Raw genomic sequence first — 25545 nt, 5'->3', positions numbered from 1 at the left:
CCTCCCTGGTTTCTTCAGCCTCATTTCCCTTGAAAGGGGTGTGCGAGTCAAATTCCACGTGAGAGCACTTCCAAGGTCCGAAAAACATCTGCTCCAAAGCCCCCGGGGAGCCTGCAGAGAACTCCTCTGTGCAGTTCCCAGCCCAGAGGTGTCCAGAAGCTCACTCCTGGAAGACCGCACAGCCTCCTGCTCTGTCTCAGAGCAGCTTAGAGAACAATCTGTGAGAAAGTGTCCCCTCTGGAAGGAGAACCAGAGTGCGGAGCAGACAGGCCGGCCGGAACTGAGTTCAAGTGTCAGTGTGGGAGCCTGAAGGTTCTGACCGCTATTCTAAGCCAGCCTGATACCATGAAAACTTGACATGGATTGTATGAGTGTCCAACCTGACCATGCAGGGAAAACAAAACAAGAAAAGAACGAGCAAATTTGAGGGAATGGGGATGTACATGGATGAAGAGGAAAGGGGGAGCCAGAAGAGCAAAGTCCTGATACCCAGAGGGATCCTGGGACAGAAGTACAAGAGGAGATGAGAAGATGCTAAGTCATGTCTGGAGGTAGTGATGCTGGACAGGGGAGGAAGCAAGTAGAAGCTAGTGCTGGGGGAGGTTTAACAGAGGTGTTACTAGCCTGGTCCTTAAAGTGACCACTTTATTCTTTAAAACCTACCACAGTGGGAGCGACGGAGATGGGGTTAGGCCTGCGATGAAATGGCGGAATAGCGATAGCCTGGATTCAGGCATATGTACGCCTCTGGACAACAGGGCCTTTGGAGCCAAAGCCCCTTCCTGCAGGACAGATGCAGGGATCAGACTCACAGAAGAGACACAGGAGAGATGGAGGCTTCTACTGAGTGAGGGTCTCTCACTGTATAACAGGCCTGCAGAGGGCATCCAGGAAGGTGGGTGCCCTCAGAGGGACGCCCAGCTTAGGGCTCAGGTTGCCTGTCAAAAGCCCCGACTGCACAGGCTGAAGGCTGGCCAGGGAGTCTGAGCAGAGCTGGTACGCCTGTCCTCATGAGTCTCTCTGGGCCACAGCCAAGAAACAAGCTGTAGGAGCCGCAGGCTCCAACTCATGAGTCAGTCTTTCCCAAAGGCAGCGGCAGGCTAAGCTTTTCCCAGGGTGCTGTTCCACACACAGAAGCCTGCCTTGAAGATTTTCCCATCTCACACCTGGAATTTGGGCTGCTCTCCCTCTCAAGAATGTTGGGGCTTCCTTTCCTCAGCCAGCTGAGCCTGTGCGTCCAAGCGAGGAGCTTTTTCCACATAACCATACACTTGACACTGGATAAACCTCAAGGGGTAGGAATACCTATTAGTTAGGACTTTGCAGTTATGGCAATAGGTAAATAATACAACTTGTCTAAGGAAGTAAGCGGGCAGGGAGTCAGTCTCTTTAGGAGTCAGATCTCTGCCTCCTGCACCCTGCCACACACACACACACACACACACACACACACACACACACACACACACACACAGCAAACTGCAGAGCCAACAAAATGTCTGAGAGCTCTCTCTCTCTCTCTCTCTCTCTCTCTCTCTCTCTCTCTCTCTCTCTCTCTCTCTCTCTGATTGATAGATGGGAGTCTGTAGCTCCAATCCATGATATATGATATACTAATTATTCAACAAGTTATCAAATACACACACACCATAGTGTACATTCTCAGACAAGATTTTCCTGGAGCCTTGGCTGTTTGCTGTCATATAAATGAGGATTGTGGGTGTGTGGGAGAAAACAGTCATTTAGAAGGCTGCTTCCATTTCAAATTTGGCACCTTGATTTTTTGAGAGGAAGCATGGGAGCAATGCAGAAGTGATTTTCAGTCAGCTCTTGTTTAAGATGCTATCCTGGCACTCACTTATGTGTTTGTATGTGTCACCGGACCTGTGACACACCACGTTCTTCTTGTGATAAATGGTGGCGGGTTGCGATGATTCCTCATGAAAAGCTGTGGTAGAGGGTTTGGATACTGGCCATGAAAGCAGAGGCTGAGAGAACCTAGGCTCTCCCAGAAAGGGAAATCCTGTATCAACATACCCCCTAAAAGGGGTGGGGGAAGGGAGAAAAGGGAAGAATTGAGGGTATGACTCAATTAGATTTCTCAAACTGCTAAGTAAAACAAAGTATTTCCACACAGGTTACAGGTTTCTGGGCAGGGATACCAAGGGTCCATATGCAATAGTAATTGACGTTTATGATCTAAAATAGACTGGCTTCTGTTGAATTTTTCTGCCTTTTACACAAATTCAAATCATTCTTTCTGATACTTCCTCCTTTTGGCATCGCTTGTCTTCAGCTTCTCCTTTGCCCCATGCCACCCACTCTCAGGGCTTCACCATCTATTCTAAACACTGTCTCCGATGGCTATGGAACATTCTAGAAAGAGACACCAGTGCTCGACAAGTTCTTCAGGTGTTTGTCTTTTGCCTCCCCTGCCCACAGACGCCGGATGAAGCCTCACCGTGATGGGGCCAGGAATGATGGCTGAAGCACCATGTCGGTCAGAACTGTAAGGCAGGAGGTACCAAGTCCTGGGTCACTGCTAAAGAGACTCGCCTGGCTTCTGCCGTATTCACACCAAAGAAAAAGAAAATCTCTTGTTTAAGTTACTGAGGTTGCTTGGTAGCTTCAGTCTAGTCTAGGTAGCTTAACAAATACTTCCGGTGGCATTTCATTTCAGACATCTCTCAAGGAAAACAGCAATGTAATTAACTTCTTCTATTGGGATTGTAATCAGTCTCAGGAGCTCCTCCATCCCACTGAGGTCAGAGCACAGCACAGTACAGCACAGCAGCCTCCTGCGGGCTTACCCTGTGTGAACTTGGAAGTGTTTCAGAGAGGCAATCTAAAGACATGAATGTAGGCAAAACTCTCCAAGATCAGTGTCTACGTGGGGAGAGGGGCTCGCTTTCTAGAATGGTTTTGAAAAATTCATCACATAATGCCAGAGGTCATGCCACATTATCAATTCCCTTTTAAAATACCCACTTGTTTCCTTTAGGGTTTAGGAGCCTGGCGCACTAACGTGGGGCTGAATAAATCCATGTAATACCTGAGAAAGCCTGGAAAGGAATCCTAGACACAAGAGAACAGAGTAAAGCATGGTCTTTTGGTAGCATCATTTTCTCAGGTGGGCATGATTCCTTTAACAGAGGTCTTCCTGATTCAAAGGTAGCAAAAACAAAACAGAGAAACCACGTGGTTTCAAAATGGCAACTTCCTGGTTCACCAGCACTATGGCTGACTCTTTCAGGACGCCTGGCTATGGAGCATTTACATGGGGTTTGTGAGCAGAGTGCTACAACTTGCTTAATGGCGACATAGACCCACGTTGTGCCTGAAAAATGGGGCTGTGAGCATGGCTCTCAGAGGCAGCAAACATGCCTTCTCCATGTTGAACTGGGGGAGAGCAAGCAGGCAGGGCCATGTTGGCCCTAGCCACACCTGCTCAGCATAAAGAAAAGAGTGTTTCTGGTCAGAAAATAATTACAGGTACATAAGACAGATTCAGATAAAAAAGACCTCTAAATGGGTCACAGTGTTGGATAAATGTACATAGACTTGAGAGAGGAAAAAGATACAGATAGCTATAATATAAAAGAGTACACTCTTAAAGATAATAAAATAAGTATTAAAGTTGTAGAAAAAGTAAGAGTAAAGAAAAATAAGCCACATAAAGATGGAAAATACACGGAGAGTCTGGATCATGTATATGATTGTGCTTTCTTTGAGTTTTTTGACTATGAATGAGCTAAGTAAAGTGAGACATTTCGTTGTATGGGCTGCTAAGCTAAACTGACATATATTTTTAAAGGTATCTTGACTTCATAATTTGGGTCTAAGGATTGTTACTTTGGAAAAGAGGTTCTTCTTTTGTTTCCACAGAGGATGAGAACCTGTAGAATCCTTCCATGCTAATGCAGTTTGATGGACCAAGACCCCCAAAAGGTTGCTGTGAACATCCCCTAAAAATTTATTTCACCCAAAAAAAAAAGCAGGAAGCAGTTTGGAGAAGAAACTGTTCTTCCCTGGACTGCTTGATGTTATGCTGTATGAACTGGACGTGCAGGACCCACAGAGAGATGACTGCTGAAGCTGCCTAAAGAAGGTGAGACAGTCCTTCAGGGTTCCTGCTTCATGAAAAGAGTCTGCCAGACATTCTGCAGGACACAGAAGAAAGTGACTGACAAACTACCAATATAGGTGGAACTGTCTTTGAAATTTACTGCTTCAGCCAGGAGGTTGTGGCTCATGCCTTTAATCCCAGCACTCGAGAGGCAAAGGCAGGAAGAGCTTTGTGAGTTTGAGGCCAGCCTGGTCTACAAAAGCTAGTTCCAGGACAGGCTCCAAAGCTACAGAGAAACCATGTCTCAAAAAACCAAATAAATAAATAAATAAATGAAATTTCCTGCTTCATGGAAAAGTCTGCTGGATACTACGGTCCTGTAGGCTGAAGATGGGTGCCCACAGCGTTACAGAAGAACTGTGGATGACTATCCAGGCAGTAAGATATCTCTGTCAATTCTAGAGTTTTGGAAGTTGCTTACAATGCATTTCCTGTTTACTTAGGTAATATTATATCCTTCTGGAGTCTTTGGTGGAGTTGAAGAATAGATAGTTGTAATTATAGTTATCCTTGGTTATGATAAAAAATAAAGTAGGTATAAATGTTGTGACTAATTCTTGCTTGATACCTGTCTTGTTATATGTAATTTACTATATTAAAGTTAAAACCTTCCTTTTTATTTAAACATAAATGGGGAAATGGTGTAGGAAGTCCTTCTGTCTATGTGTTGCTTTTATTGATTAATGAATAAATCTGTTTCGGCCAGTGGCTTAGCAGAACAGGGCAAGGCAGGAGTTCCAAGCAGATAGAGGAGGAAAGAAGGCAGAGTTAGGGAGATGTCATGTAGCTGCTCCCGGAGACAGAAGTGCTGGAACTTTACTCTGTAAGCCACAGCCACATGGCGATACACAGACTAACAGGAATGGGTTAATCCCAGATGTAAGAGCTAACTAGCTAGCAATACGTTTAAGGTATTGGCCAAACAGCATTGCAAATAATATAGTTTCTGAGTGATTATTGGGTGGTCTGGGCAGCTAGGAACAAACAAGCGGCCTCCTACTATAGGAACCTGTAGGAAAGTAGTTCTGGGTGACAATATAAGAACAAAGAGACTGTGTTGTATGTAGTCAGCTGAGATGGGACACCTGAGATGACATCCCCTTCCATGGAGGATTTCCTTGCCGTGGGAGCACCACCAACAGTTTCACGACTGTCCAGACGGCGGCAGCACTGTGTCTGAGAAAGGCTCTAGGTGAGGTAGCAAGGCCTACCTTAAATCCTCACCCCAGGTTCACAGCTTTAAAGGGCAGCCCCAGTGCGTGGCTCCTGAGAAAAGCAACGGAGCAAAGCAGCACCACGGACCATCGCTCTTCTCTCTCAGCTGACAGCCCTTGACAGTAGAGACGGCCGCTGCCACTCGCTCTTCCTCTGTTTTGTCTAGTAGGTTCAGAAAAGGCCTCTGAACCAATGCTGGCAAGCCCTGGGCCCGGGACCCACCCAATTAACAACACTCCAGATACAAGCCCTTCGGGTCCGGCAGCACATGCCAACCAAGTCCCAAACCAGTTTATTAGTTTAACCAAAAGGTAAACAGATGCTGGAGATGCAGAAAGACAAGCGTGCGAGCAGCTGGAAACAACATCCAGCTGTTCACCCAGAAGCAAAGTTAAAACAACTAAAGTGGCATTAAATAAATGAGGCCATGTTTTATCCACTTGGGATTTCCACTGTCTTTTTTAAAAAAAGGTAAATATATATATATACTTTTTTTTACATTGCAGAATATAAATCTAGTCTCTACATATACAGTATAATTACACAGGGTGAGCACGGGGCATAACACCTTTGTCTTAGGAGCCACACCCTAAACCAGGCCATCAGCTCTGCATTTATTTTTTGACCTTGACACTGAGAAAGCCAGGCTGAGGCTAGGTTTGCTTCAGTCTTATGATGGCTGTGATCCTTGCCATCTCCCCTCCATGCACAGAAGCACCAACCAAACAAGGCTCACCATCACCACCACCAACAACAACAACAAAAGGAAAGTGCCTTCCGACTAGCTGACACCTAGCCTGTCTCCACAGCCCGGTCCAGTCTCCTGGAAACACCGGGGGAATGTGATGACTTCTTGGCTCTCTCTTTGGTCCATTGCCACAAATCTCTGAGCTTTTCCTGGTGTTTCTTGTTGAATTCATATGGCTACTTAAATAACACAAACCCTACACAACCTTTTGGAGCTGTATATAATACACTGTTAGGGAAAAATAAAATGTTCCCTGTTACAATCCGGACATCATATTCTAGGTTCATCTTTTTATTTTTTTTAATAAAAACTGATATTTGGGGAAATTTTTTTCTTAAAAAAGGGGACAACAGTCTGAAAGTGCTTCTTATACATGTCAACTGATCACATATGGCTTTTTCATTCAAACCCCAGCACAGCTCAGATCAGAAGCAAAAGCATGATGGTGTTGCTATAGACAAAAACGCCACTTGACACTAACGCTAAGAGCAGGTGTGGGTGGGAAGGGAAGAATGTCACTGTTTCCATCTAGAAGGATGCACCTCTTTGAGGAAAAGCTGAGACAGTGCACACCATCCCTTCTTTCCCTGTGACTAGGCAAAGGGATGCTACAAAAGTAAAGAAGGAAACCAGACACTTTTGTGAGCAGAGAACACTTTCTGAGGGGTTATTACAGGAGGTGGCTGCTCCGAAATCTTTCACAGGCTTGAAATGGTCAAATGTAGTCAATCGCAGTAGAAACGTCTACACCTGAGGAACAAATTGCACATAAGATAGAGGTACAAGGCTCCAAATGGCAAAAGACTCCAGACGGACACTTTTACATGCAAAGGGCAATCAGAAAGGCAATGAAGTCGCAGCACTCCAAGACAGGAGAGTCCAGAGGAGTCACCATCCTCCTGCCACTTTCTTCTCTGGCTGAAGGCTGTGGACACAGCTACTTGTGCAGTAATGACTGTGGCATGTTCTTTAGGAGAGCACACAAATAACAGGGTTTCCAGAAATCGAAACAAGCTTGTGTTGACTCCAGAGGCATTGTGATGGGGACCAGCAAGGCACGCAGGCCTCTGAAGCTCTGGCGAATGCAGGCAGAGGGCAGAGACCACTGACTCATCCAAACCTTCCCGCGGGGGTCTTTCATGCAGCCCGTGGCCACTCCAACCTCTGCGGTTTGTTTTGTTCACTGGATGGCACGTGATTGAAAAGGTAATCCTCTCCCTTTACAAAAATAGAGTTTGGACTTCTAATACTGGCATGAAGAACACTCTGTATGGTAGATCTGATTTTTATTTATTTAGAAGGTATGAGACTAGGTTCTCAGTCCCTTCTATTTCCCTGTAAAAAGTGACCTCAACTTCCCAGGCCATTGTGCAAATTGGTTTTTTCATAACCCAGAATATCCTGCAAAGTTCCTCTTATATACACACACTAGCTATGTGTGTATGCATGTGGATATATATATATTCAAATGTGGATCATTTTGTATTTCACTTCCAGGTCCAAGAGCATCAGTGAATCATTCATCCTTTCAATGTCAAATTCACTTCCACTCTCCCCACATAGTGCTTTGTGCACAGCTGAACTCAATAAATATCTGTTGGCATCACCAGTGATCCCCAACTGCAGCTGGGGGGTGGCTGCAGTCACCACAGCCGTTCGTAGCCCCACTCTGCCCTTGGCGAGTAGGGACGTGCTGTCCCTTTCAGAGGGTGATCTTGCTATGTCTGTTACTCCAACAGCCCCGCTTAGCTGTCCTGGGCAATGTCAAGCTGGTCCGACTGCGTAGCTTCACCTGCTCCTCCACTGAGTTCTTTTTGCGTAAAATGAAGTCAAAGTTCACTTGGCTGTTCATGGCATAAAAGACATTTGCAGAGTCTGGGATCACCAGTTCTAGAGGAGACAAGCAGACAGCAGCAGGTCAGTTTGTGTGGGCAGCCATCACTGATTGGCAGAAGTCAGTCTTGCCCAGACACAAGGCCTGGCAATGTGAACACTTCCTCATGACCGGCCCCCAAAACTTAACCCCTATCTGAAACTGAGTGCAAATAAAGCATCAGAAATCCCCCCTGTGAACTGACTGTTCAAATACAGAATGGTCAAGCTTGAGGCAAGCATGGGGGTAGGGGCACCAAGATGGTCCCAGGACCACACAGCTGGAACGAGAACCCGAGTTTCCCAACTCCTGCCAACCTCCTGCTATCTGAGCACACACGTGGGCCTCCACCATCTGCAGAAGTCCTGATATGAACAAGACTTAAAGCAGTTTTCCAGACATCTTTCCTTGGATTAAATGAAAATATTTTTGACATAATTCCAAGTCAAACTCGTTAGTTATTCTTTTTGAGCTCTGTCTGGAGCTTGCCTTTCAACACTAAACAGCACCCACAGAAGGCAGTGCATGTCACTAACTTTTAAGCTATATTCAACTTCGATGATGCCCAACTGAACACCTGCAGTTTACAAACAAGGGTGGTTGCCAGTGGAACTGTGACAAAGCAAAGTTGTTTATTCTGTTTTTAAAGGCACAGAATAAAACGGGCAAATGTGGGAACGTCGGGACTTATGGCAGCGAGGTCAGGGAAGAAAGCGGCAGGGCTTTCCCATTATAGACCGCACGAAGTGCACTTCCTTCCATCGACTTCTTCACACTGGGACCCCACAGTGAGCCCAAGATGATCAGGGTCTCCTCTGCTGACATTCCATGTACTCTGGTACCCCCAAGAGTCTTCTCACTCACACTCACCTATTTTTGGGGTCACAATAAAACTAGTCCCATCTATAGAGAACTTGGCATCTCCACAAAACTCTCTCCAGTATGTTATTTATCTCCTAATTGCTCTATGGTGTATGAGGGACCAGAGAGGGCTTTTGTCTCCAGGTTGAGTGACAAAGAGCCATGACTGGCAAGGTCAGGCATTTGTTGAGACCACTCAGCTGGTGGCACAGGTAGGCCTGGGTTTCACTTTTTGGGTCACTGCATCTTCAGACCCTAGGTTCCCTTTGTACGACTCTGTGGACCACAGGTTACAATTCAACAGGACACTTTTGGATTTATCGTTTCACTGCAACTGCATCTCAGTGTTATAACTGGAGGTTTGGAGATGGCTCCACCTGAAAAGTAATTGCTTTATAGGGACAAGGACCTGAGTTCAGTTCCAAGAACCTATACAAAAAAAAAAAAAAAAAAAGAAAGAAAAAAAAAGCTGGATTTGGAGCTCGAGAGATGGCTTAGGGTTAAAAGAGCACTGGATGCTCTTCTAGAGGACTTGGGTTCAATTCTCAGCATCCACAACCATCTGTAATTCTAGTTCCAAGGAATCAGATTCCCTCTTCCAGCCTCTGCAGATACTGCATGTACATAATACACAGACGTGTGTACATGTGCATGCATGTGTGCATGTATGCATGTGTGTGCGTGTGTACATGTATACGTGTGTGCGTATGTGTATAAACTTAAAAAGCTAGGTATGGACACACACTAGCAATTCTCACTGAGAAAGCAGAGACATGGGAATGGGTTCCTGGGGTTTGCTGGTAAGCCAGCCTAACCTACGTGGTGAGCCTGCCCCACGCTAGTAAGAGCACAGTCAACAATGCCCACGGAATGATATCCAGTGTTGACTTCCGATTCTGCGTGCACCTGCACACATGTGCATCCCTCCCCCCACAAACTATAATTGCGAAAGTTTTATCCTACAAACTCGGGCAAAGGCAGACGACTGAAAACCTCCAGCAGACAGCTGGGACAGGACACACACACACACACACACACACACACGGACACTGCAGCTTTTAATGTCAGGGAAAGGCACTGTTTGAACCTTCGCTACTCTCCTCCAAGCCAAAGACTGAACTCTGGAGATCCATTGGCCAAATAGCTGTGGTTTCCCTCCACACCCCCAATGACAAGATTCCCCTTGATTTCCAGGGAGGACAGTGCTCCCTGTCGCTGAGCAGCACCCCCATTAGGATGAAACATTCGTGTGGGTTAGGCAGGCAGGGCTAGTGTCGGCCAACAACGGGTGCTGTCACTTCCGTTCTCAGAGTAGTCTTATTCTGACTGAGCAGGCCTCCGTAGTGTGAGAGAGAAGTTAGTCACCTGCCCATCTCTTCCAAAGCCCACCCCCAACTCAGATGAGCAAATAGATGGATACACTATTCACCCAGAGAGACCTTTGGAAAGCATGTTTTAAAGTAATGAGTTCTTGGCCTCACAGGTGCATTCCGTCGTTCTTCGGTTACCAAAGATCTGTCATAAATTTAAAACAAAACAAACAAAAATATCCCCCTACACACACAACTTGGTGTGCAGCTAGTCACCCTGTGTAGTTAAAATACACCACCAGAAAAAAACAAAAAAAAAAAATACACCACCAGAGGCACGAGAGGGTTCTGAGAACTCCTGATGTGCGAGCGTGAGAATCTGAGTTTGGATCTAGCACCCACATAAAAAGCTGTGTGCCTGTAGCCACGCCCTGTCAGGGAGGAGATGGGGGATTGCCTGGGCTTGCTGGCCACCAGTCTTACTCCAGGCTTGGTGAGTACAGACCACCCATTGTACTGCTCTGGATAAGGACACACACACCTGTGCATGCACCACACACACACACAGCTGTGAATACACCACACATACACACACACAGCTGTGAATACACCACACATACACACACAGCTGTGAATACACCACACATACACACACACAGCTGTGCATACACTAGACACACACACCTATGCATATACCACACATACCTGTGCATGCACCACATACACACAGCTGTGCATACACCACACACAAAAATACACACACACACACTTGTACATATACCACACACATACCTGTGCATGTACCACACACACACACACCTGTGCATACACTAGGCACACACACATGTGTGTGCACACATGCACACACACATACACTCATGCCACTAGGTTCCAATGAAAAGAAACTGAAACACATTACATGCCCTCTCTGCTGTCAGCAGCTGAGAGCAAAATGTGCACACTGCTGCCACCTGCCGCACAGAGGAGAACATGCCCACCTTTGTCCTCCGAGATGACCTGGACCAGCTCATATTCCTCGGCTGGGTCCGAGTCTAGATTGTGCTTCATCATCGCTCTCTGGATCACAGCAGGGGTCTTATCTTGGCTTGTCAGCTGCAAAGGCAATGAAGACATCAGTGACATGCTTAGCTCATGTTTCCTAAGCTCCCGAGCTCTTACATTTGCTGTCTTGTGTGGCACATACTTCTCTAGGAAGGATGGAGTAGCATTAGAATGGGACAGAGAGCCAGGACTCCCAAGTGTTAGTTAGTACTACTTCCAACTGAGTAGTCAAAGGACGGCAGGCAGGCAGGCAGGCACAGAGCCCTCTACTGAAATGTGGAAAACCCATATTGCCTAGCACCCCACACGACTAAAGTTTTCAATCAAAGAATATATAGGAACTATGAAAAATGTAAGGCATTATGAGTCCTGGGCCAATGTGATCTTCATGAGTTGAGCTGATGCATGATAACAGTTGACAGCCAACAGAAAGAAATGGCTGCGATTCTGCCCATTAAGGGGGGCATATGAGACTCTATGACCCAGCAAACCATTTGCTAATAGAAATGAAAACCTATGTCCACAAAGGGACTTGTGCACAATATTCACAGCAGATTCATCTACAACATCCCAAAGTTTGAATCAAGCAGGATCTTCATTAATACTACAGGAGAATGGGTAGCAAAATGGTGGCCTGCTGGCTGCTGAGCCACTAAAGACCTGACGGAGAACTGACAGCTGCAGCAATGGAGAGGATCCCACAAACATGTTGAGTACAAGAGAACATGACCCCTGCATCTGTGTCATAGAAGACCAGGTTAAAGGGACTGATTGGAAGTACTGTAGGGAGTCTTGGTGTGGCTGGAAACAGCCTTCATTCGATTTCAGATGTTGGACAGACAGATACATACAGAGATTTTAAAACTCAAAGAACTGAACACTAAGATTTGAACTGTATCCTAACCATATTTCAATAAAATAAGCTCCGAATTAAAGCACAAAGGTTCTGTTCATCCCCAGTTTGATCTTTTCTTTATCTCTGCCCACTAGTTGGTGGTGACCATGAGCTCAGGTGACATCTAAGAGGCCATCGACATGCCATGCCTTGAGTGATTTCTTTAAAGGCTAAAGAAGTGAAGGAAGACTCAGATTATACATATTTAAAAAGGAAAGCTGCTCTCACCAGGAGGTGAGAAAACCTGCTAGCTAGGATTTGGCACACATGCGCATGCGTGCATGCAGACACACATATCTGATTTCCTCCAGGGCCTAAGTGCCTCCCTGTGACCCAGGCAGCAGCTGCTGTTTGAGATTCAGTAAACAGCAATAAGGGCCGTGTTGATTTGCCTATTACAAAACACCTGGCTTATGTACTTATAAGAAAGAATTGGTGCACACAAAATTTTAAGGGAGGAAAATATATATTTTTGATAATATAAATGAAATTATCAGCAAGCAGTAGATTAGTAGTGTGAGCTAAAGGAGGAAGGACGCCTGTGGGTAAATGATAGGAAGAGGAGGTAGGTTCTGGTTTAGGATCTATTTAGGAGAAAGCCAGGCTACAAACAAGGGCAGGACCAAGGGCTTTCCTTGGGCTTTTAGTACTTTGTACAACAAAAGCTAGAGAGAACTAATTGTTACAATCAGTATTACCAGTGGAGAGGGCTCCAGGCTTCATCCTGGGAAACATAAGGGACCCAGGAAGGGACAGCAAAGGGGGCTGTGCTCCCAAATCCAGGCCCTATCCCAAGGTAGGAATACCCTGGAGATTCCTCTGTTTATTGCCTCCCCAACACCAGGACATCCCATTTGATCTAAGATGTCTCCTGGATGTACTGTTTTCCCTCACCAGCAGAGCACACAGCCATGGGCATGGCACATGGTGTAACTGTACTGTAATTCGAGGCACTGTGGCTGTGCGGGTGGCCCACAGCTCTCTGGCTGGCATGTGTAACAGAAAAACTACTATTGATGCCCTGGGCTCCCAGGGGGGCTGCTTCTCTAGTGCATTTTGTTAGTTACTCCCTTCTACTAGTTGAACTGGGTCCCATCCTATACTCATTTCCACCCCCCGGGGCTGAGAGATGTGCGCTACTGGACTCCGATACCGGTCCCGCATCCCTGTGTTTCTGACAATCTACTAAACGGTGTCATCTGGATGTCCCAATTTATAAACCCTGAAACCTTCTCCTCTAGCAGTTCATATCCCACTGATGGTCACAGGCCACCAGGCTGACAGATGGCCCCAAATTCTCCCTCTTCCTTAGGAATCCTCCCTCTTCTGTACCCTCCACAACAGTTACCAAAAGGCTGATAACGAGATGAATGGCTCTTACAATAATATTTCATAAGATGCCTTCCATATCATCTCTAGCCACGGGACTGTTATTCAAACCCTTATCATGCCATGCAGGAGAGATGGGAGCAGCTTCCTAGCTTGCTTCCCACCCACAGTGCCCCTCCCACTCCCATCTCTGCAGAGCAGCAGGCTTCCACAAGGCCAGTTACTCTTCTAGTGAACAACTCTGATGGTTTCTTAACACAATTCCTCCAGGGAGACCTTATTGCCTATAGAATTAACACAAAGTCCCCTGCGGAGGCTGCAAGACCATTTTCAATCTGGTCTGGCTTCTGTTAGAACATTTAGTGTTCTCTCTCTCCCTCCCTCCCTCCCTCCCTCCCTCCCTCCCTCCCTCCCTCCCTTCTTCCCTCCCTCCCTCCCTTCCTCCCTTCTTCCCTCCCTCCCTCCCTCCTTTTCTCTCTCTCCCTCTCTCTGCCTAGGGCAATAACTAGTAACATGCTCAGTAATTACTGTGTTCAACGAATGGGTCAGCAGATTAATGGGATATTAAAAGACAACGACTCCACACCACTTACAGCACATCCAGGCCTCAGCTTGGACACAAATGATGACAATGAAAGTGGAAATGGGATTTATTGTAGATTTTGCTGCAGTAAAGAATTCATTATTTATTTATTTGGGTATATGATAGACCCTATCAACTAAGGAATTTAGTCATCTAACACAAGACCTACACAGTCAAGGTTATTACCATGAGAGTAATGTATGTATTCCAAAAGGCGACCATCATTAACACGAGCTTTGACATTTCCCTAGTTGAATGTAGGTTTTGTAAGAAGCACATAAAACCCAGTTCTAGTCACCTATTATGTGTAGCTTCTTGCTGACCCAAACTACTTCCAGCATCACCATCCTCTTTAGGAGCTAGGCTGGAGTCAAATGACTAAAGGAGAAAGCTCTGTCACCAAGGACCGCACTACTGAAAAGGCATGTCAATTTGCTCGTCAATCTAAACACTCGAAGAGTTCCAAGAAGACATGCGAAGCAGGGGCATCCTCCCTGGGCTGCTGTCAGACAGTCACCCACATCGACCATCATGAAATGGGACACCAACCTGCATGAATAGGCTTAAATAATTCTCAACATGTCAGAACTATATCCCACACACACCTGCACCATTAGATAAAGATACCATCAATCTATGTCCAGGAAGATGTTGCTGTTTTCATGTTGGTTTTAGGTGCACACAGAGACAGGTATTATAAATACCATGCATATTCAAGGGCACCAATCTGCACAGTTGACAGACACACAGGCATGGGCTCTTCCCATGGAGACCCTCCCAGACAGGATGACCCCTTACCATGATGCTCTTGTACATGTTGCCATTGTTGTCTTCTATACTGATGCGGATGATGCAGGTGTCCTCATTCTGCTGATTGTAAACGGGAGGCAGTACTGTGGAGGTAATGGATGTCACGGAGACGGAACGTTTGTGGACTTTCGGGTTGTTGTTGCAGGTTGGAGGGGAGGACAGGGGGTTGATTAAGGATGACATCCCTGAGGAATTCGTGTCCATGGAATGAATCGAGGAACATGAAGAGGAGGACTCCGAGAGCTGCAGGCGTTAACACATCCCCAAAGGAAACAGAACCATTAGACCCTGGACCAACCATGCGTCACCATTTTCAAGACAGAAGTAGATATGGAAACTGATCAACTTTAGCTACTTTGTCCTCAGTGTCTCATGCGTCTCTTGAATCTGCTCTCACACACACCTACAGACCATGGGCTGATGGGACTGTCAGTGACTCGTGTGATCCAATCACTGAATCTAGGGAAAGGCACCTTGGTTCTTTGCTTTCCTGTTTTTAGTCGCTTATATGAAAGTCAACCAGGAGGTGGCAGCAGATATCAGCTTATACAGGCCACATACACTACAGTAAGTCAGTTTACAGATACTAGGAAGCCTTCCCTACAGGAGCTTGCTGATTCTCACCATCAATGCAGCCATAGAGAACATTCCATCCCAGTTCTATTTCACAACCAGATTTTGTAGCAGGACACAAATGCCTTTATGTTTAAAGGCTTCTAAGATAAGGACTACAGTCTGTGCAGTTTTGCAGGAGGGGGTGCAATCACACAGATCACCTGAATCCTTGATAAGAACCACAGTTTAGGTAGTTCTGCTGGGGAGAGGAGCGAGGGTGTGATCAGAGATCACCTGATCCTTTTTACGACTAGAGAAGCCCAAGGCCCAGACAGAACACTGTCCGCGGGTTCATCCACCCAATCTCATGGCTACCAGGACAGGAGCACTCCACTCCCCCTTTGCCATGGTGTCCACACAGCAAGGTGCAGCACGCTGCAGCAGGAACTGTTGTGAGTCGGCCAATGTGCGACTGCCCTGATCTCCTGCCATGAGACTGGTAATGAATGACCTTTCACCTCTCCTCACCTAGGCCTCACAGGATCACAACAGTGATGAGAACACGAATAAGGAGAATCCGGTCACTTGCCCAAAAGACACGCAGCCTTTGAGTATCTCTGCCACTTTCCCCATTTGCTGGTAGGTCCAGCAACATACACCTCCACGATCTATGTCAAGGCCACTTGAGAAATGTGTGTCTGCAGCTAGTGAGCTTCTCTGCATAACCAAATATTCAAGGTACACCCAATACTAATTACCAGACAAAGAGATGCTTAAAACTCACCAGAATGTATTCCCCCACACAAAACCATTAAAGTGAACCATTTAAATGTCAATTATTACAGAAAATTTTGCTTGTGTGTGTATACGTGTGTAATATTTGGAATGGGCCAAGCTGAATTATAATAATCCTATAACATATTCTAGAATTCATTGAAAATCAATACTAATGTCTTCCCTATGTGTCTGCCCTTCCACAGAAACAGATTATGAAACTTGGCTTTCTGATAATGTGGCTTCTGAAAAAGTAGGAACTATGATATCTTGACTTTCTTAGGGGCTGCTTCCTCCTACGGCATCCTATGTTAAAGACAATTTCACAACATGGGAGTTCTATTACAGCTAGCAAGCTGCAAGGCCAGCTCTGATATGCAGCGTCAACAATGAGATTGTCATGGTATCATTTACTTATATGTTGCTGTTGTTTGGATTTTTTTTCTTCTGTGTTTCCAAGTGACTCAGCTTGAGCACTTGCTTAGAGTGGATAATTTGAATTGCATAATTTTGCCTGTAAGTGTATTGGCCAAGAAGGTCCATTTTCCAAATGCTGGTTGATTCTTTTCACTTTCACATTCCATTTCCCCATGATTTTAATAACACTTAACAGACAATAAGACATTTAGGATGGTGAGGTTCCATGAGTTATAAAAGAGCATCTGACGGGCCTCATATTCCTGGTGAGAATTTCAGTGGTGAGGAGGGGCACGAAGACAAATGTTTATAAGCGATGAGGAGGAGCATGAGGAAACAGGAATGCGAATACACTTTACTGCTAAAGAAAACAGCATCACATGGGGGAGGGAGAGAGACCATGTGGGGGCTGGTAGAGAGGAAGTCATCTCAGGGTCCAGCTAGGAGTGTGCAAGACATCCAGGCCCAATCGGGCACTGTGCAGAGCTGTGGAATTTTCTGGGTAATATACAGGGATTTTGCAGCACAGAAGCTACATGTACCCATGTCACACATTCATCTTTAAGTCTGGAGAAACCAGGCTCTGGGAAAGACTCATCTGAAAATATATAAACGTAACCTATGCAAGAAATTAGACTGACAAAAAAAGAAGAGTTGTGGAAACAACAGCATCTGCTTGGTTTCCAAGAGACCGTGTGTGTGTGTGTGTGTGTGTGTGTGTGTGTGTGTGTGTGTGTACAGGTGTGCTGCTGGGGCAGAAGCCAAGGCTTTGTCCCTGCCAGCCATGCATCCAGCCCTGCCCAGCCCTGCACTATGTCCTAAGCCTAATCTCCGTGCTCCCCTAAGGGTAATGTGCCCTTACTCTAACCTACCTAAGCCTAATCTCTGTGCTCCCCTAAGGGTAATGTGCCCTTACTCTACCTAAGCTCCAACAGATTGATTCCACTTCCTTCCCAGACAGGGACAGAAACCCCTCAGAGATGTGAGGGCGCCACAGCGGTGGCCACTTTCCTATGGCATTCACCAGCAGATTACAGAACCCAGAAAACATCGGGCTCTGTGAAAAAGCAAATGAGTAAGGCCTCATTCTAGATTTTAAAAGAATCTGTGTGTGAGAGAAAAAGATACATATCTGTGTATGGATGTGTGTGCACAATTATGTGTGTGTGCAGGTGTGTGTGTGCCAGGGCACAGGATGTGCGAGGACAACCTCAGGTATCTGTTCTTGTCTTCTGCCTTGTCTGGGACAGGCTGTTCACCATTTGTACAAACAGCAGGCCAGCTGAGCTGGGAGCTCCCAAGGGACCTCCTGTCCTGTCTCCTGTCTTACTGTAGCAGTAGAGATATTTTCTCTTACTCATTTGTGCAGCTGTGAGAAATGGACTGGATGAGGGTCCCACTATCGGCACTTACAGCTTACCATCTATTTCCACTGTGGTAGACAATACCATCATTATCAGCTCCTCACCCTGCCGCAGACTGTGACCTTTGCCCCGGGAATTTGTTTCACGGTTCCTCCCACTGAAGTCGGGTCCTATCTCCCTGCTTCAGTTACTTATTTTAATGTGACTGCTTTAAGCAGTGGAAGGTTGGTCCATACGACTAAGGAAAGGCTCTCTGGGTATGTTTACAGGGTGGGGCTTCTTCCTCTCTTCTGCATACATTTTAGCATGCTAAGAGAGTCTTCTGGAAAGTCCATTACTCCAAATGAATGACAGGTAAGTGAGCAGACTTGGGTTAAAAACTGTGGTGTAAGGCCAAGCCTGACCCAAAGCAGCCAGCCCCCCTAGAAACATGGTGGCTGCTCTAAGTCACTGAGTTTGAGAGTGCTTTTCCTATGTGACGTGGGTGTGGAACAAGTGTGGCGAAGGCAGCGCGTGACACCAAAACGCTGGCATATCTCCATTTCTTACGCTTTGTTCCTTCTCAAGCAGTCCTGATTCTCTTGACTAAAGCATACTTATTTCAGGGACCACAATTCTTTGGTGCATTTCAGCATAAAAATGTCTCAAGGCACAAATGAATAAGCCAATCAATCTCCTTAGCATTTTGCAGCTACGTCTCTAAGGAATGGGTCCCCAGAAGGGGCTGTCTCGGACACCTACTGAAAACTCTGAAACAGACATTCTTCATGTGGCAAACTGCATGCTGGGGGAATGAGAATTATGTACCTTCTTTTGAGGTTCATCTGGTGTGTCCATGGGTGTGATGGAACCCTCCTCAGCCTCTGAATGGTTCGACTCACAGGATGACACGCTGACCGAGTCCATGCTCTCCCCAGAGCTCCCACTGGCCGTGGACTTGGGCTGCTCTTTGGTGGGAGTGCTCCCAGTGATGATGTCAGACCCCAGAAACAGTCTGCAGAGAACAGAATGCCAAACGTGCTGGCTGTTACAAACCTAGAACGCATGCCCGAGCACATGATGTGTGCCGATTAAGCCCTTAAGGTTTTTCAATCTTATATGTTCTGTTGTACATTAAAAAAACAAACAAACTATAATATTTCTAACAAATAGTAGTGACTATCTTGTTCCAGGAAATTCTGTCCAACCCCAAACAGCGCATAGGTTGTTTAATGATGCAGCCTTTCCCAGTCTCTGGTCCTCCATCTTTGAGCAGTCTATGGAGCACTGTGGCAGGGTCAGAATACCAGCACCCTGCCCCTTATTGCTTCCTGCCCTAAAATGAACTTGGAATTTCCTGCAGCTGGAAGAGGTGGGCGTGTTCTGGATAAGAAACCAAGGAAGAACACTTCTGCTTTGAGTCATCTGGAGAACTACAATAACCCAAACCCCTTCCCCATAAAACAACCATGTAAGAAATACTAAAACCTCTTTTCAGCTGAGGTGGCATTAGCTGTAAGGGAAAACCCTACAGACCTTAAGGAAAAAGAGAACTGAAAATCAGAAGTTGGTGAGCTATTTCTGAAGCTGCTCTCTTTGGGAAATGGGAGGTATGAATGTTGGCAAAATAGTCATTTAAAAAAACAACACTCCTTAATTATACATAATAATGGGGTTCCATTTGATGTTTGTATTCATATATACAGTGTGAACCGTGAACTGGTTGCAGATTTAACACGTACACAGTATGCTGTGTACCGTGAAATGAGGGTTCTGTTTATGAAAGGAAGGATGCTAAAACTCAGCCCTCTATACAAAGCCAGGCACTCAAAGCACTCCTGGAGGGGCACTCACAGGCTCAGCCTCTTCACCATGCTCTTCCGAGGCTTAGGCGAGGTGGTGCTGGCATCGGCAGCTGCTTCAATCTCACAGGAGAGGGCATAGCTGGGAAAGATGGGAGGTCCGAGGTCAGTGTTTAAGCACAGAACTGACTCCCAACTCACGTGGTTTGCTGGAACACGGGATCTAGAGGAAGGCTCTGAATATCAAAGTAAAGCTGTAGACTATGGTGCTCTGGCAGGGATATCAGAGGGTGTTCGCTTGTGGCCACACTCGGTACATTTACACTGCGTGCCTCCCCTTCTCCCTGCTCCTCTCCCCAGCAGACGGACAGAGCCTGCTCCGTTCTGTAGGCTGCGATACAAGGATGTGTGACTGGCAGCACAAGCTGGCTGCAGCCTGCCCTGTGAGCATCCTCATCCCACCGCAAGGCTGGAGCTTGACGAATCCTCCCCCTCAACGGCCCCCATCACCATTTCTTTTCCGCTTCCTCCTCTCAATGTGCTTGTGTTTATGGGCACAACACACATATTTTTATGGTAGAAAAGTGAAAGAAGGTATTTATGTAGACTATCTAACCTTTGGGGGACAGACATAAGCAATTATGTTATTTATAAAGATATATTTATAACTACAAACCTTATCTTTAATTGTCAAAACCTGCTTAATTAAAAATACCCAGGCTTCAGGTCTTCGCATTGGGCGGCCAGGCAAACAATAACTGATGCAAACACAAGAGGAGCTTCTATCTGAAGTGCATGTTGTCCAAGCCTGGAGCTGTGTCCAGCACAGGCACAAGGTGAGAAGGAGGCAGGCCACGATGGCCAGCATTAGGCCATCAACGCTAAGGCGGTAATCAGGCAGGCCTGGCAGAACCAGCTATGCCCCTCAAAGCCCTTAAGTCCTCGTTGACAAATACTTATTTTGCTGTCAATTTCGCTCTTCCATATGATAAATCTTCAAAGAAAATCTGAGGTCTACTTCAGCGATCGGCAAACTTTCTCTGAATCAGACCAGATAGTAGATATTTTAGGTGGCGGGCCATATGGTCTGCCTTTAACACAGGAGAGCAACCACAGATAGGATGTAAATGAATGGGCTCTATTCTGCTAAAGCGTTATTTAGGGATCCTGAAATTTGAATTTCAAGTAACTATCTCATGCTGTATTATTCTTCTTTGATTTTTTTTCCCTTCTGCCACTTAAAAATGTGAAAACAGGCAACATGCCACATAAGGCCTGCAGGCCACTGGCAGCCACCGGACTAGAGGGAAGGTCTTCACCCACTGGGCCAGCATTCAGAGCACTAGCAAAAGCTCTGTGTGCCTTTCGATGCACACCAGCAATGTCTTGAAACACGTGCCCTGTGCCTTACCCACACAGAGGCACCACTGCCTTCCAGACACCGGGCCTTTGCTCGGGTCCCTGTCTTGCTCTGTCTGGAATGTTCTGCTCTGGCTCTTCTGGTGAAATCTCTCTTCACAGCCCAGCCTACAGGTAGATCTGCAAAGCACCCCATCCCCTCACTCCTCGTCAATGACCTCCTCCTGCCCACAGGTTCCCAGCACTTCAGTTCTTCTCTTATTTCCGTCTCTCATGGGTTCCTCTTCCTCTTCCACTCCCAACTCTGTGAAAACGGCAGTGGCATTCTAATGGTACTTTCCAGAATGCGATTTTTATGCTTAAAATGAACATTTTTTACAAACAGGCATCCTGAAGACGAGGAAGAATAAAGGAACTGCTCCAGATTTCAAAGGCAAGTGTCAGGGCAGGACTTAAACGCCCATTCCCTAGTCCTGGCCACTCAGCTTCCATCTGAGACCAAGGACCAGGACACTTAGAACAGGAACCCAAGAGCCACTGAAGAGATACCCAGCAAGGTCCTGGCCCCTTTATGCCTCTTACCAGCACAATGGTTCCTCCCTAATGGGTGATAACCCAGCCTACCTCTCCTCCTCTGTTAGAAGCTGCTGCCTCTGGAACCACTGGATAAACTTCTGGTCCGGGGTCATGCAGTAGCTGTTGCAAGCGGATTGTAGGAGCTTTATCTGGGCGATCACTTCAAATTCCTACATCAGAACAGAAAACCAAAAGGAGAGCGAATAATAAGATATTACAAATAACAAATTACAGATTTGTATTATTACAAATAATAATGAATGAGATAATAACAAATACCAGTCTTTTCAACATGGAAAATAAAGAGAAGGCCATTGAAGAGGACTCTGAAATGCTGCTGCTTTGGAAAGTAAATGAATGAGTCTTACAGGGGTGGGGGTGTGGATCGGTAGTTGAGTGTGTGCCTGGCATACACAACATCCTGGGTTTAATTCCTATTACCACAAACAAAATAAATTTAAAATACACATATGTACCACTTCAAATCCCTTAAGTCCTTGCATGCTTCTGTTCTTTTCTCTTTGAAAAACAAAATTCATATGACTAAAGCCACCATCAAAAGCAGGCCCACTAGTCGCTGGCTCAGTTTACAATGGCGCCTTGGCCTCCCTACTTCCATTCTCGGGATTCTTTTTCCTTTTAAGTATAAGATTGGTGGAATACATGAGTTTTACTCCTATTTCTTAAAAAGAGAGAGTAGAAAAGAAAGAAACAAAGAAGGAAGGAAGGAAGGAAATGTTTCAAGTCAAGAAGCTCCCAGCTCCCCACCACAGCTTCTCCAGCGTTTCCCCTCAATACATACGCACTGGCGGGGCCGACCATCTAAACAGCACGGCTCTCACAAAGCTTATGTTTAGGTTTCCCGAATCCTTGGGTTTTTACTACTCTAGTAAATCTTTTAACTAACCTTCTGAAGCTCACAAAGAACAAGCAAAGTGAGTACATGATTATGTCCAAAATTATTTATACCTCTTAACAGGCTTCAAGGTCCCTTTCATAATGTCAGTAGTGAAGACAAACTGTAGCTTTAGGTTTCCTACCCAAACTTTGCAAATGTCTAACTTCTTAGTCTTAAAAGGAAAGGAAGCAGTTTCTAGGTTAACGCTGAATTTAAAGGCCCAAGCATGGGGCACTGTGGGGGCAAAACAGGACACGACAGAAGTAAAAAGAGCTGGTGGGGTCTTGGGGTCGCAGCCTTCAAATCAGTGGTCTCATCCGCACCCAGTGCAGCCATGGAGTATTTCCCACCAGGCCCCAGAAGGTTCGGCGGGCGAGGGACAGAAAGCTCCTGTCGGTCCTAGCCTGGCTGGCTGCTCGCACCATGCTCACATCAAGCCCCATGGTCTTCGCTGGGGCACTGTTCCCTGACCTCACGAGCTGAGACTAGACTCTGCCTCCTAGTGCTTCTCTAAGAGCCTCCACTTCTGCTCTGAACGTGGATAAAGATGAATGAGGGCTGCCTGCTCATCCGCCTGTCTCCCTCCTGGATTGTGGACTCAAGAGGGAAGGGAGCTCTGGCTTCCCATTGCAGAAGTCTCCAAACTCCCTGTTAGGGACATCAGCAGTGCTGGTAGAACGGAAGGACAGACAGAAGACGGTGAAGCTCTGTAGGGTGGTTATAACACTCACCCATCTTCCTTTCTAACATTCAAAGGCCTCTCTCGTGCCCATTTGACAGAGAAATTATAGCAAAATCTGCACTTAAAACACATAGTGCAGAACTATTCTATCCATAGAAAGATTCAAGTTTGACATAGAATATTGGGTAATCTAACGGGGAAGTTTATGTCGTCTCCTCACCCAGACAGACCCATAGGAGCAACCATTTTTATTAGTGCCATTCACTCTTAGTAACTTATTTCCTTAATAGATGAACTTGGTTTTTTATTCCACTAACAAAAATGGATGTGTGTGTGTGTGTGTGTGTGTGTGTGTGTGTGTGTGTGTGTGGTAGTGGTGCACGCCTTTAATCCTCTTGGAAATCAGAGGCAGGTAGATCTCTGTGAGTTCGAGGCCAGCCTGGTCTACAGAATGAGTTCCAGGACAGGCTCCAAAGCTACACAGAGAAACTCTGTCTCGAAAAAGCAAAAAAGAAAGGGCATATATGCAAGGTGTGCACATGATATTTTGGGATGGGTATTTGTTGTGGGATGACTAAACCAAGCTAACTAACATATTAAGTGTTTCACATACTTCTCTGTAGGAGAATATTCAAAATCTATTCTCAGCAATAATTTTCATATGCATAATACATTATTACTAACTATAGAGTAAACCTGCTTTTCTAAAAGTAGCTGTACAGAAGCAGATGAGGCAGGGGTAAGGAAAGAAATCTGTTAATGTATGTTTGTGTGTGTGTTTTAGGCATCAAATGCAAGACCTTACGCATGCTAGTTCAAGTGCCCTACCATTGAGCTACATGCACAGATCTACATTACCTTTAATCTATTAATGAGCTTTGCAGCTGGACAAAATCTGAACTCTGGCTCATCAGCAGCTGAATCTGGACCAGCTACTCAATCTCTTCCATCCTCATCTTTGACTGAAGATGAGGGAAATGACCTCGTGGGGCTCTCGTGGAGTCATGTATAGGAGCATACCAAACATACGGTATATTTAAAATGTTTAATGAGTATCATTTTTTTCTGCCTCTCCAAAAACAAAAGAACAAGATTTGTCTCCACTTCTTTCAGTTTTTCATGCCCAGATGCAATAAACTGGCCAGCATAGGTGAAGAGTTCCACTTACCCTTCTCCTTTTCTCAAAGTTGATCAGTCCACCCTGAAAGAGATGTTTAAAGAGTGTAACCAACCAAACTGCAGAGCCCTGTGCTGCCTGCCATGGCTCATACTAAATAAGTCAAGGGGATGACAAAGTTGTCATTATTAATGCTCCTATTAACATGGCAACAACAGAGGAAGACAACCATCTTTTTCTTAGAGAACAATGTTCATTTATGACAGGTCAGGGTAGACAACCAACTCTTAAAATCTGAAAGCAACTCCATGAGAAATCCCTGTGAGTCAGAGTCCAACACACTTGCCAAGCCAGTGAAGAGCAAACTCCACCCCACTCATCCCCTTGACCCAAGACAACAAAGCAGATGCCACTGACTCACGCTGAAAACCAAACCATCAGTGGTTGATCAGAAGGGAAGTCACTTCTCCACAGCACCATGGAAATTAAGTTTCAATTCTTCATCACTGCCATCCCTACTCTCAGTAGCTTAAATTTAATTTCTCTGTATTTGCCTACTCCACGCAGTTCCTCAGCACAGAAGGGTGTTTCCTGAGATAAGCTGAGGCAGAAGGCCATGAAGAGACACGTGCTCGGGCAATGCAAAATCGACAGGCATGCCTACACCATCCTTGAAAGAATGTAAAGCAGCTTCCCTTTCTAGCTGCAGCACACGCATGCAGGCTGCACAGGAGATGCAGCGCTGTGCACATCCGCAGGCTGCTTTTGGTTTGTAGTGTGCTGTGCTGGGTGTTGCCTGTGGTTTGTTTATGTTTATTAGGCATTGCTGGGAACTGAACCAGGACATGAGAGGCAAGTGCTTGGAGCTAGAAGCCAAGCCCTACAAATAACCTTTAAATCTCATTTCAAATAATCAAATTCTTCCTACTTAACATTTTAGTGTGGCTATCAACAGGCTGCTTGTTTGGATGGAATTCACCTGTCTTCGCTGCAGAAGAAAGACAGTAGGTACATCCAAGTGCACACTCTAGAGCAGGAGGCAGGGACACAATGATTATAAAGAAAAGAGGAGGACCTGCTGGAAAATTCATTCATCTTGTTCATTCTTTACTCTCCAGGCAGAAAGTAGGGGTGTATCATCTCTTCAAGGCCATCTGCAGTGTCCACGCTCAGACCCCACCCCTCAAGAGGCATTTCATCACGTGTCTTC

At 45.8% G+C, this 25545-nt stretch overlaps 1 protein-coding gene across 2 annotated transcripts in view; it reads right to left on the bottom strand.

Moving 5' to 3' along the window:
* Positions 1-5592: 5592 nt before the first annotated feature.
* Rgl1 (ral guanine nucleotide dissociation stimulator like 1) overlaps positions 5593-25545 on the bottom strand; it is a 250528-nt gene continuing 230575 nt past the window's right edge. For both annotated transcript variants that reach the window (XM_050135351.1, XM_050135350.1), the window contains 7 exons: positions 24387-24419; positions 21687-21808; positions 19756-19845; positions 18730-18916; positions 14801-15055; positions 11132-11246; positions 5593-7979 (listed from right to left, as the gene is read on the bottom strand). In XM_050135351.1, the coding sequence (XP_049991308.1) occupies positions 7792-7979; positions 11132-11246; positions 14801-15055; positions 18730-18916; positions 19756-19845; positions 21687-21808; positions 24387-24419 (990 nt within the window). In that variant the 3' untranslated portion in view covers positions 5593-7791. The remainder of the gene's footprint in view (positions 7980-11131; positions 11247-14800; positions 15056-18729; positions 18917-19755; positions 19846-21686; positions 21809-24386; positions 24420-25545) is intronic.

The sequence above is a fragment of the Alexandromys fortis genome, unplaced genomic scaffold (assembly GCF_014885135.2).
Source record: "Alexandromys fortis isolate MF-2015 unplaced genomic scaffold, M_Fortis_MF-2015_v1.1 scaffold_21, whole genome shotgun sequence".
Lineage (NCBI taxonomy): Eukaryota > Metazoa > Chordata > Mammalia > Rodentia > Cricetidae > Alexandromys > Alexandromys fortis.
Note: the sequence above shows the minus strand (reverse complement) of the source record. Positions and strands in the feature narration are given on the sequence as shown.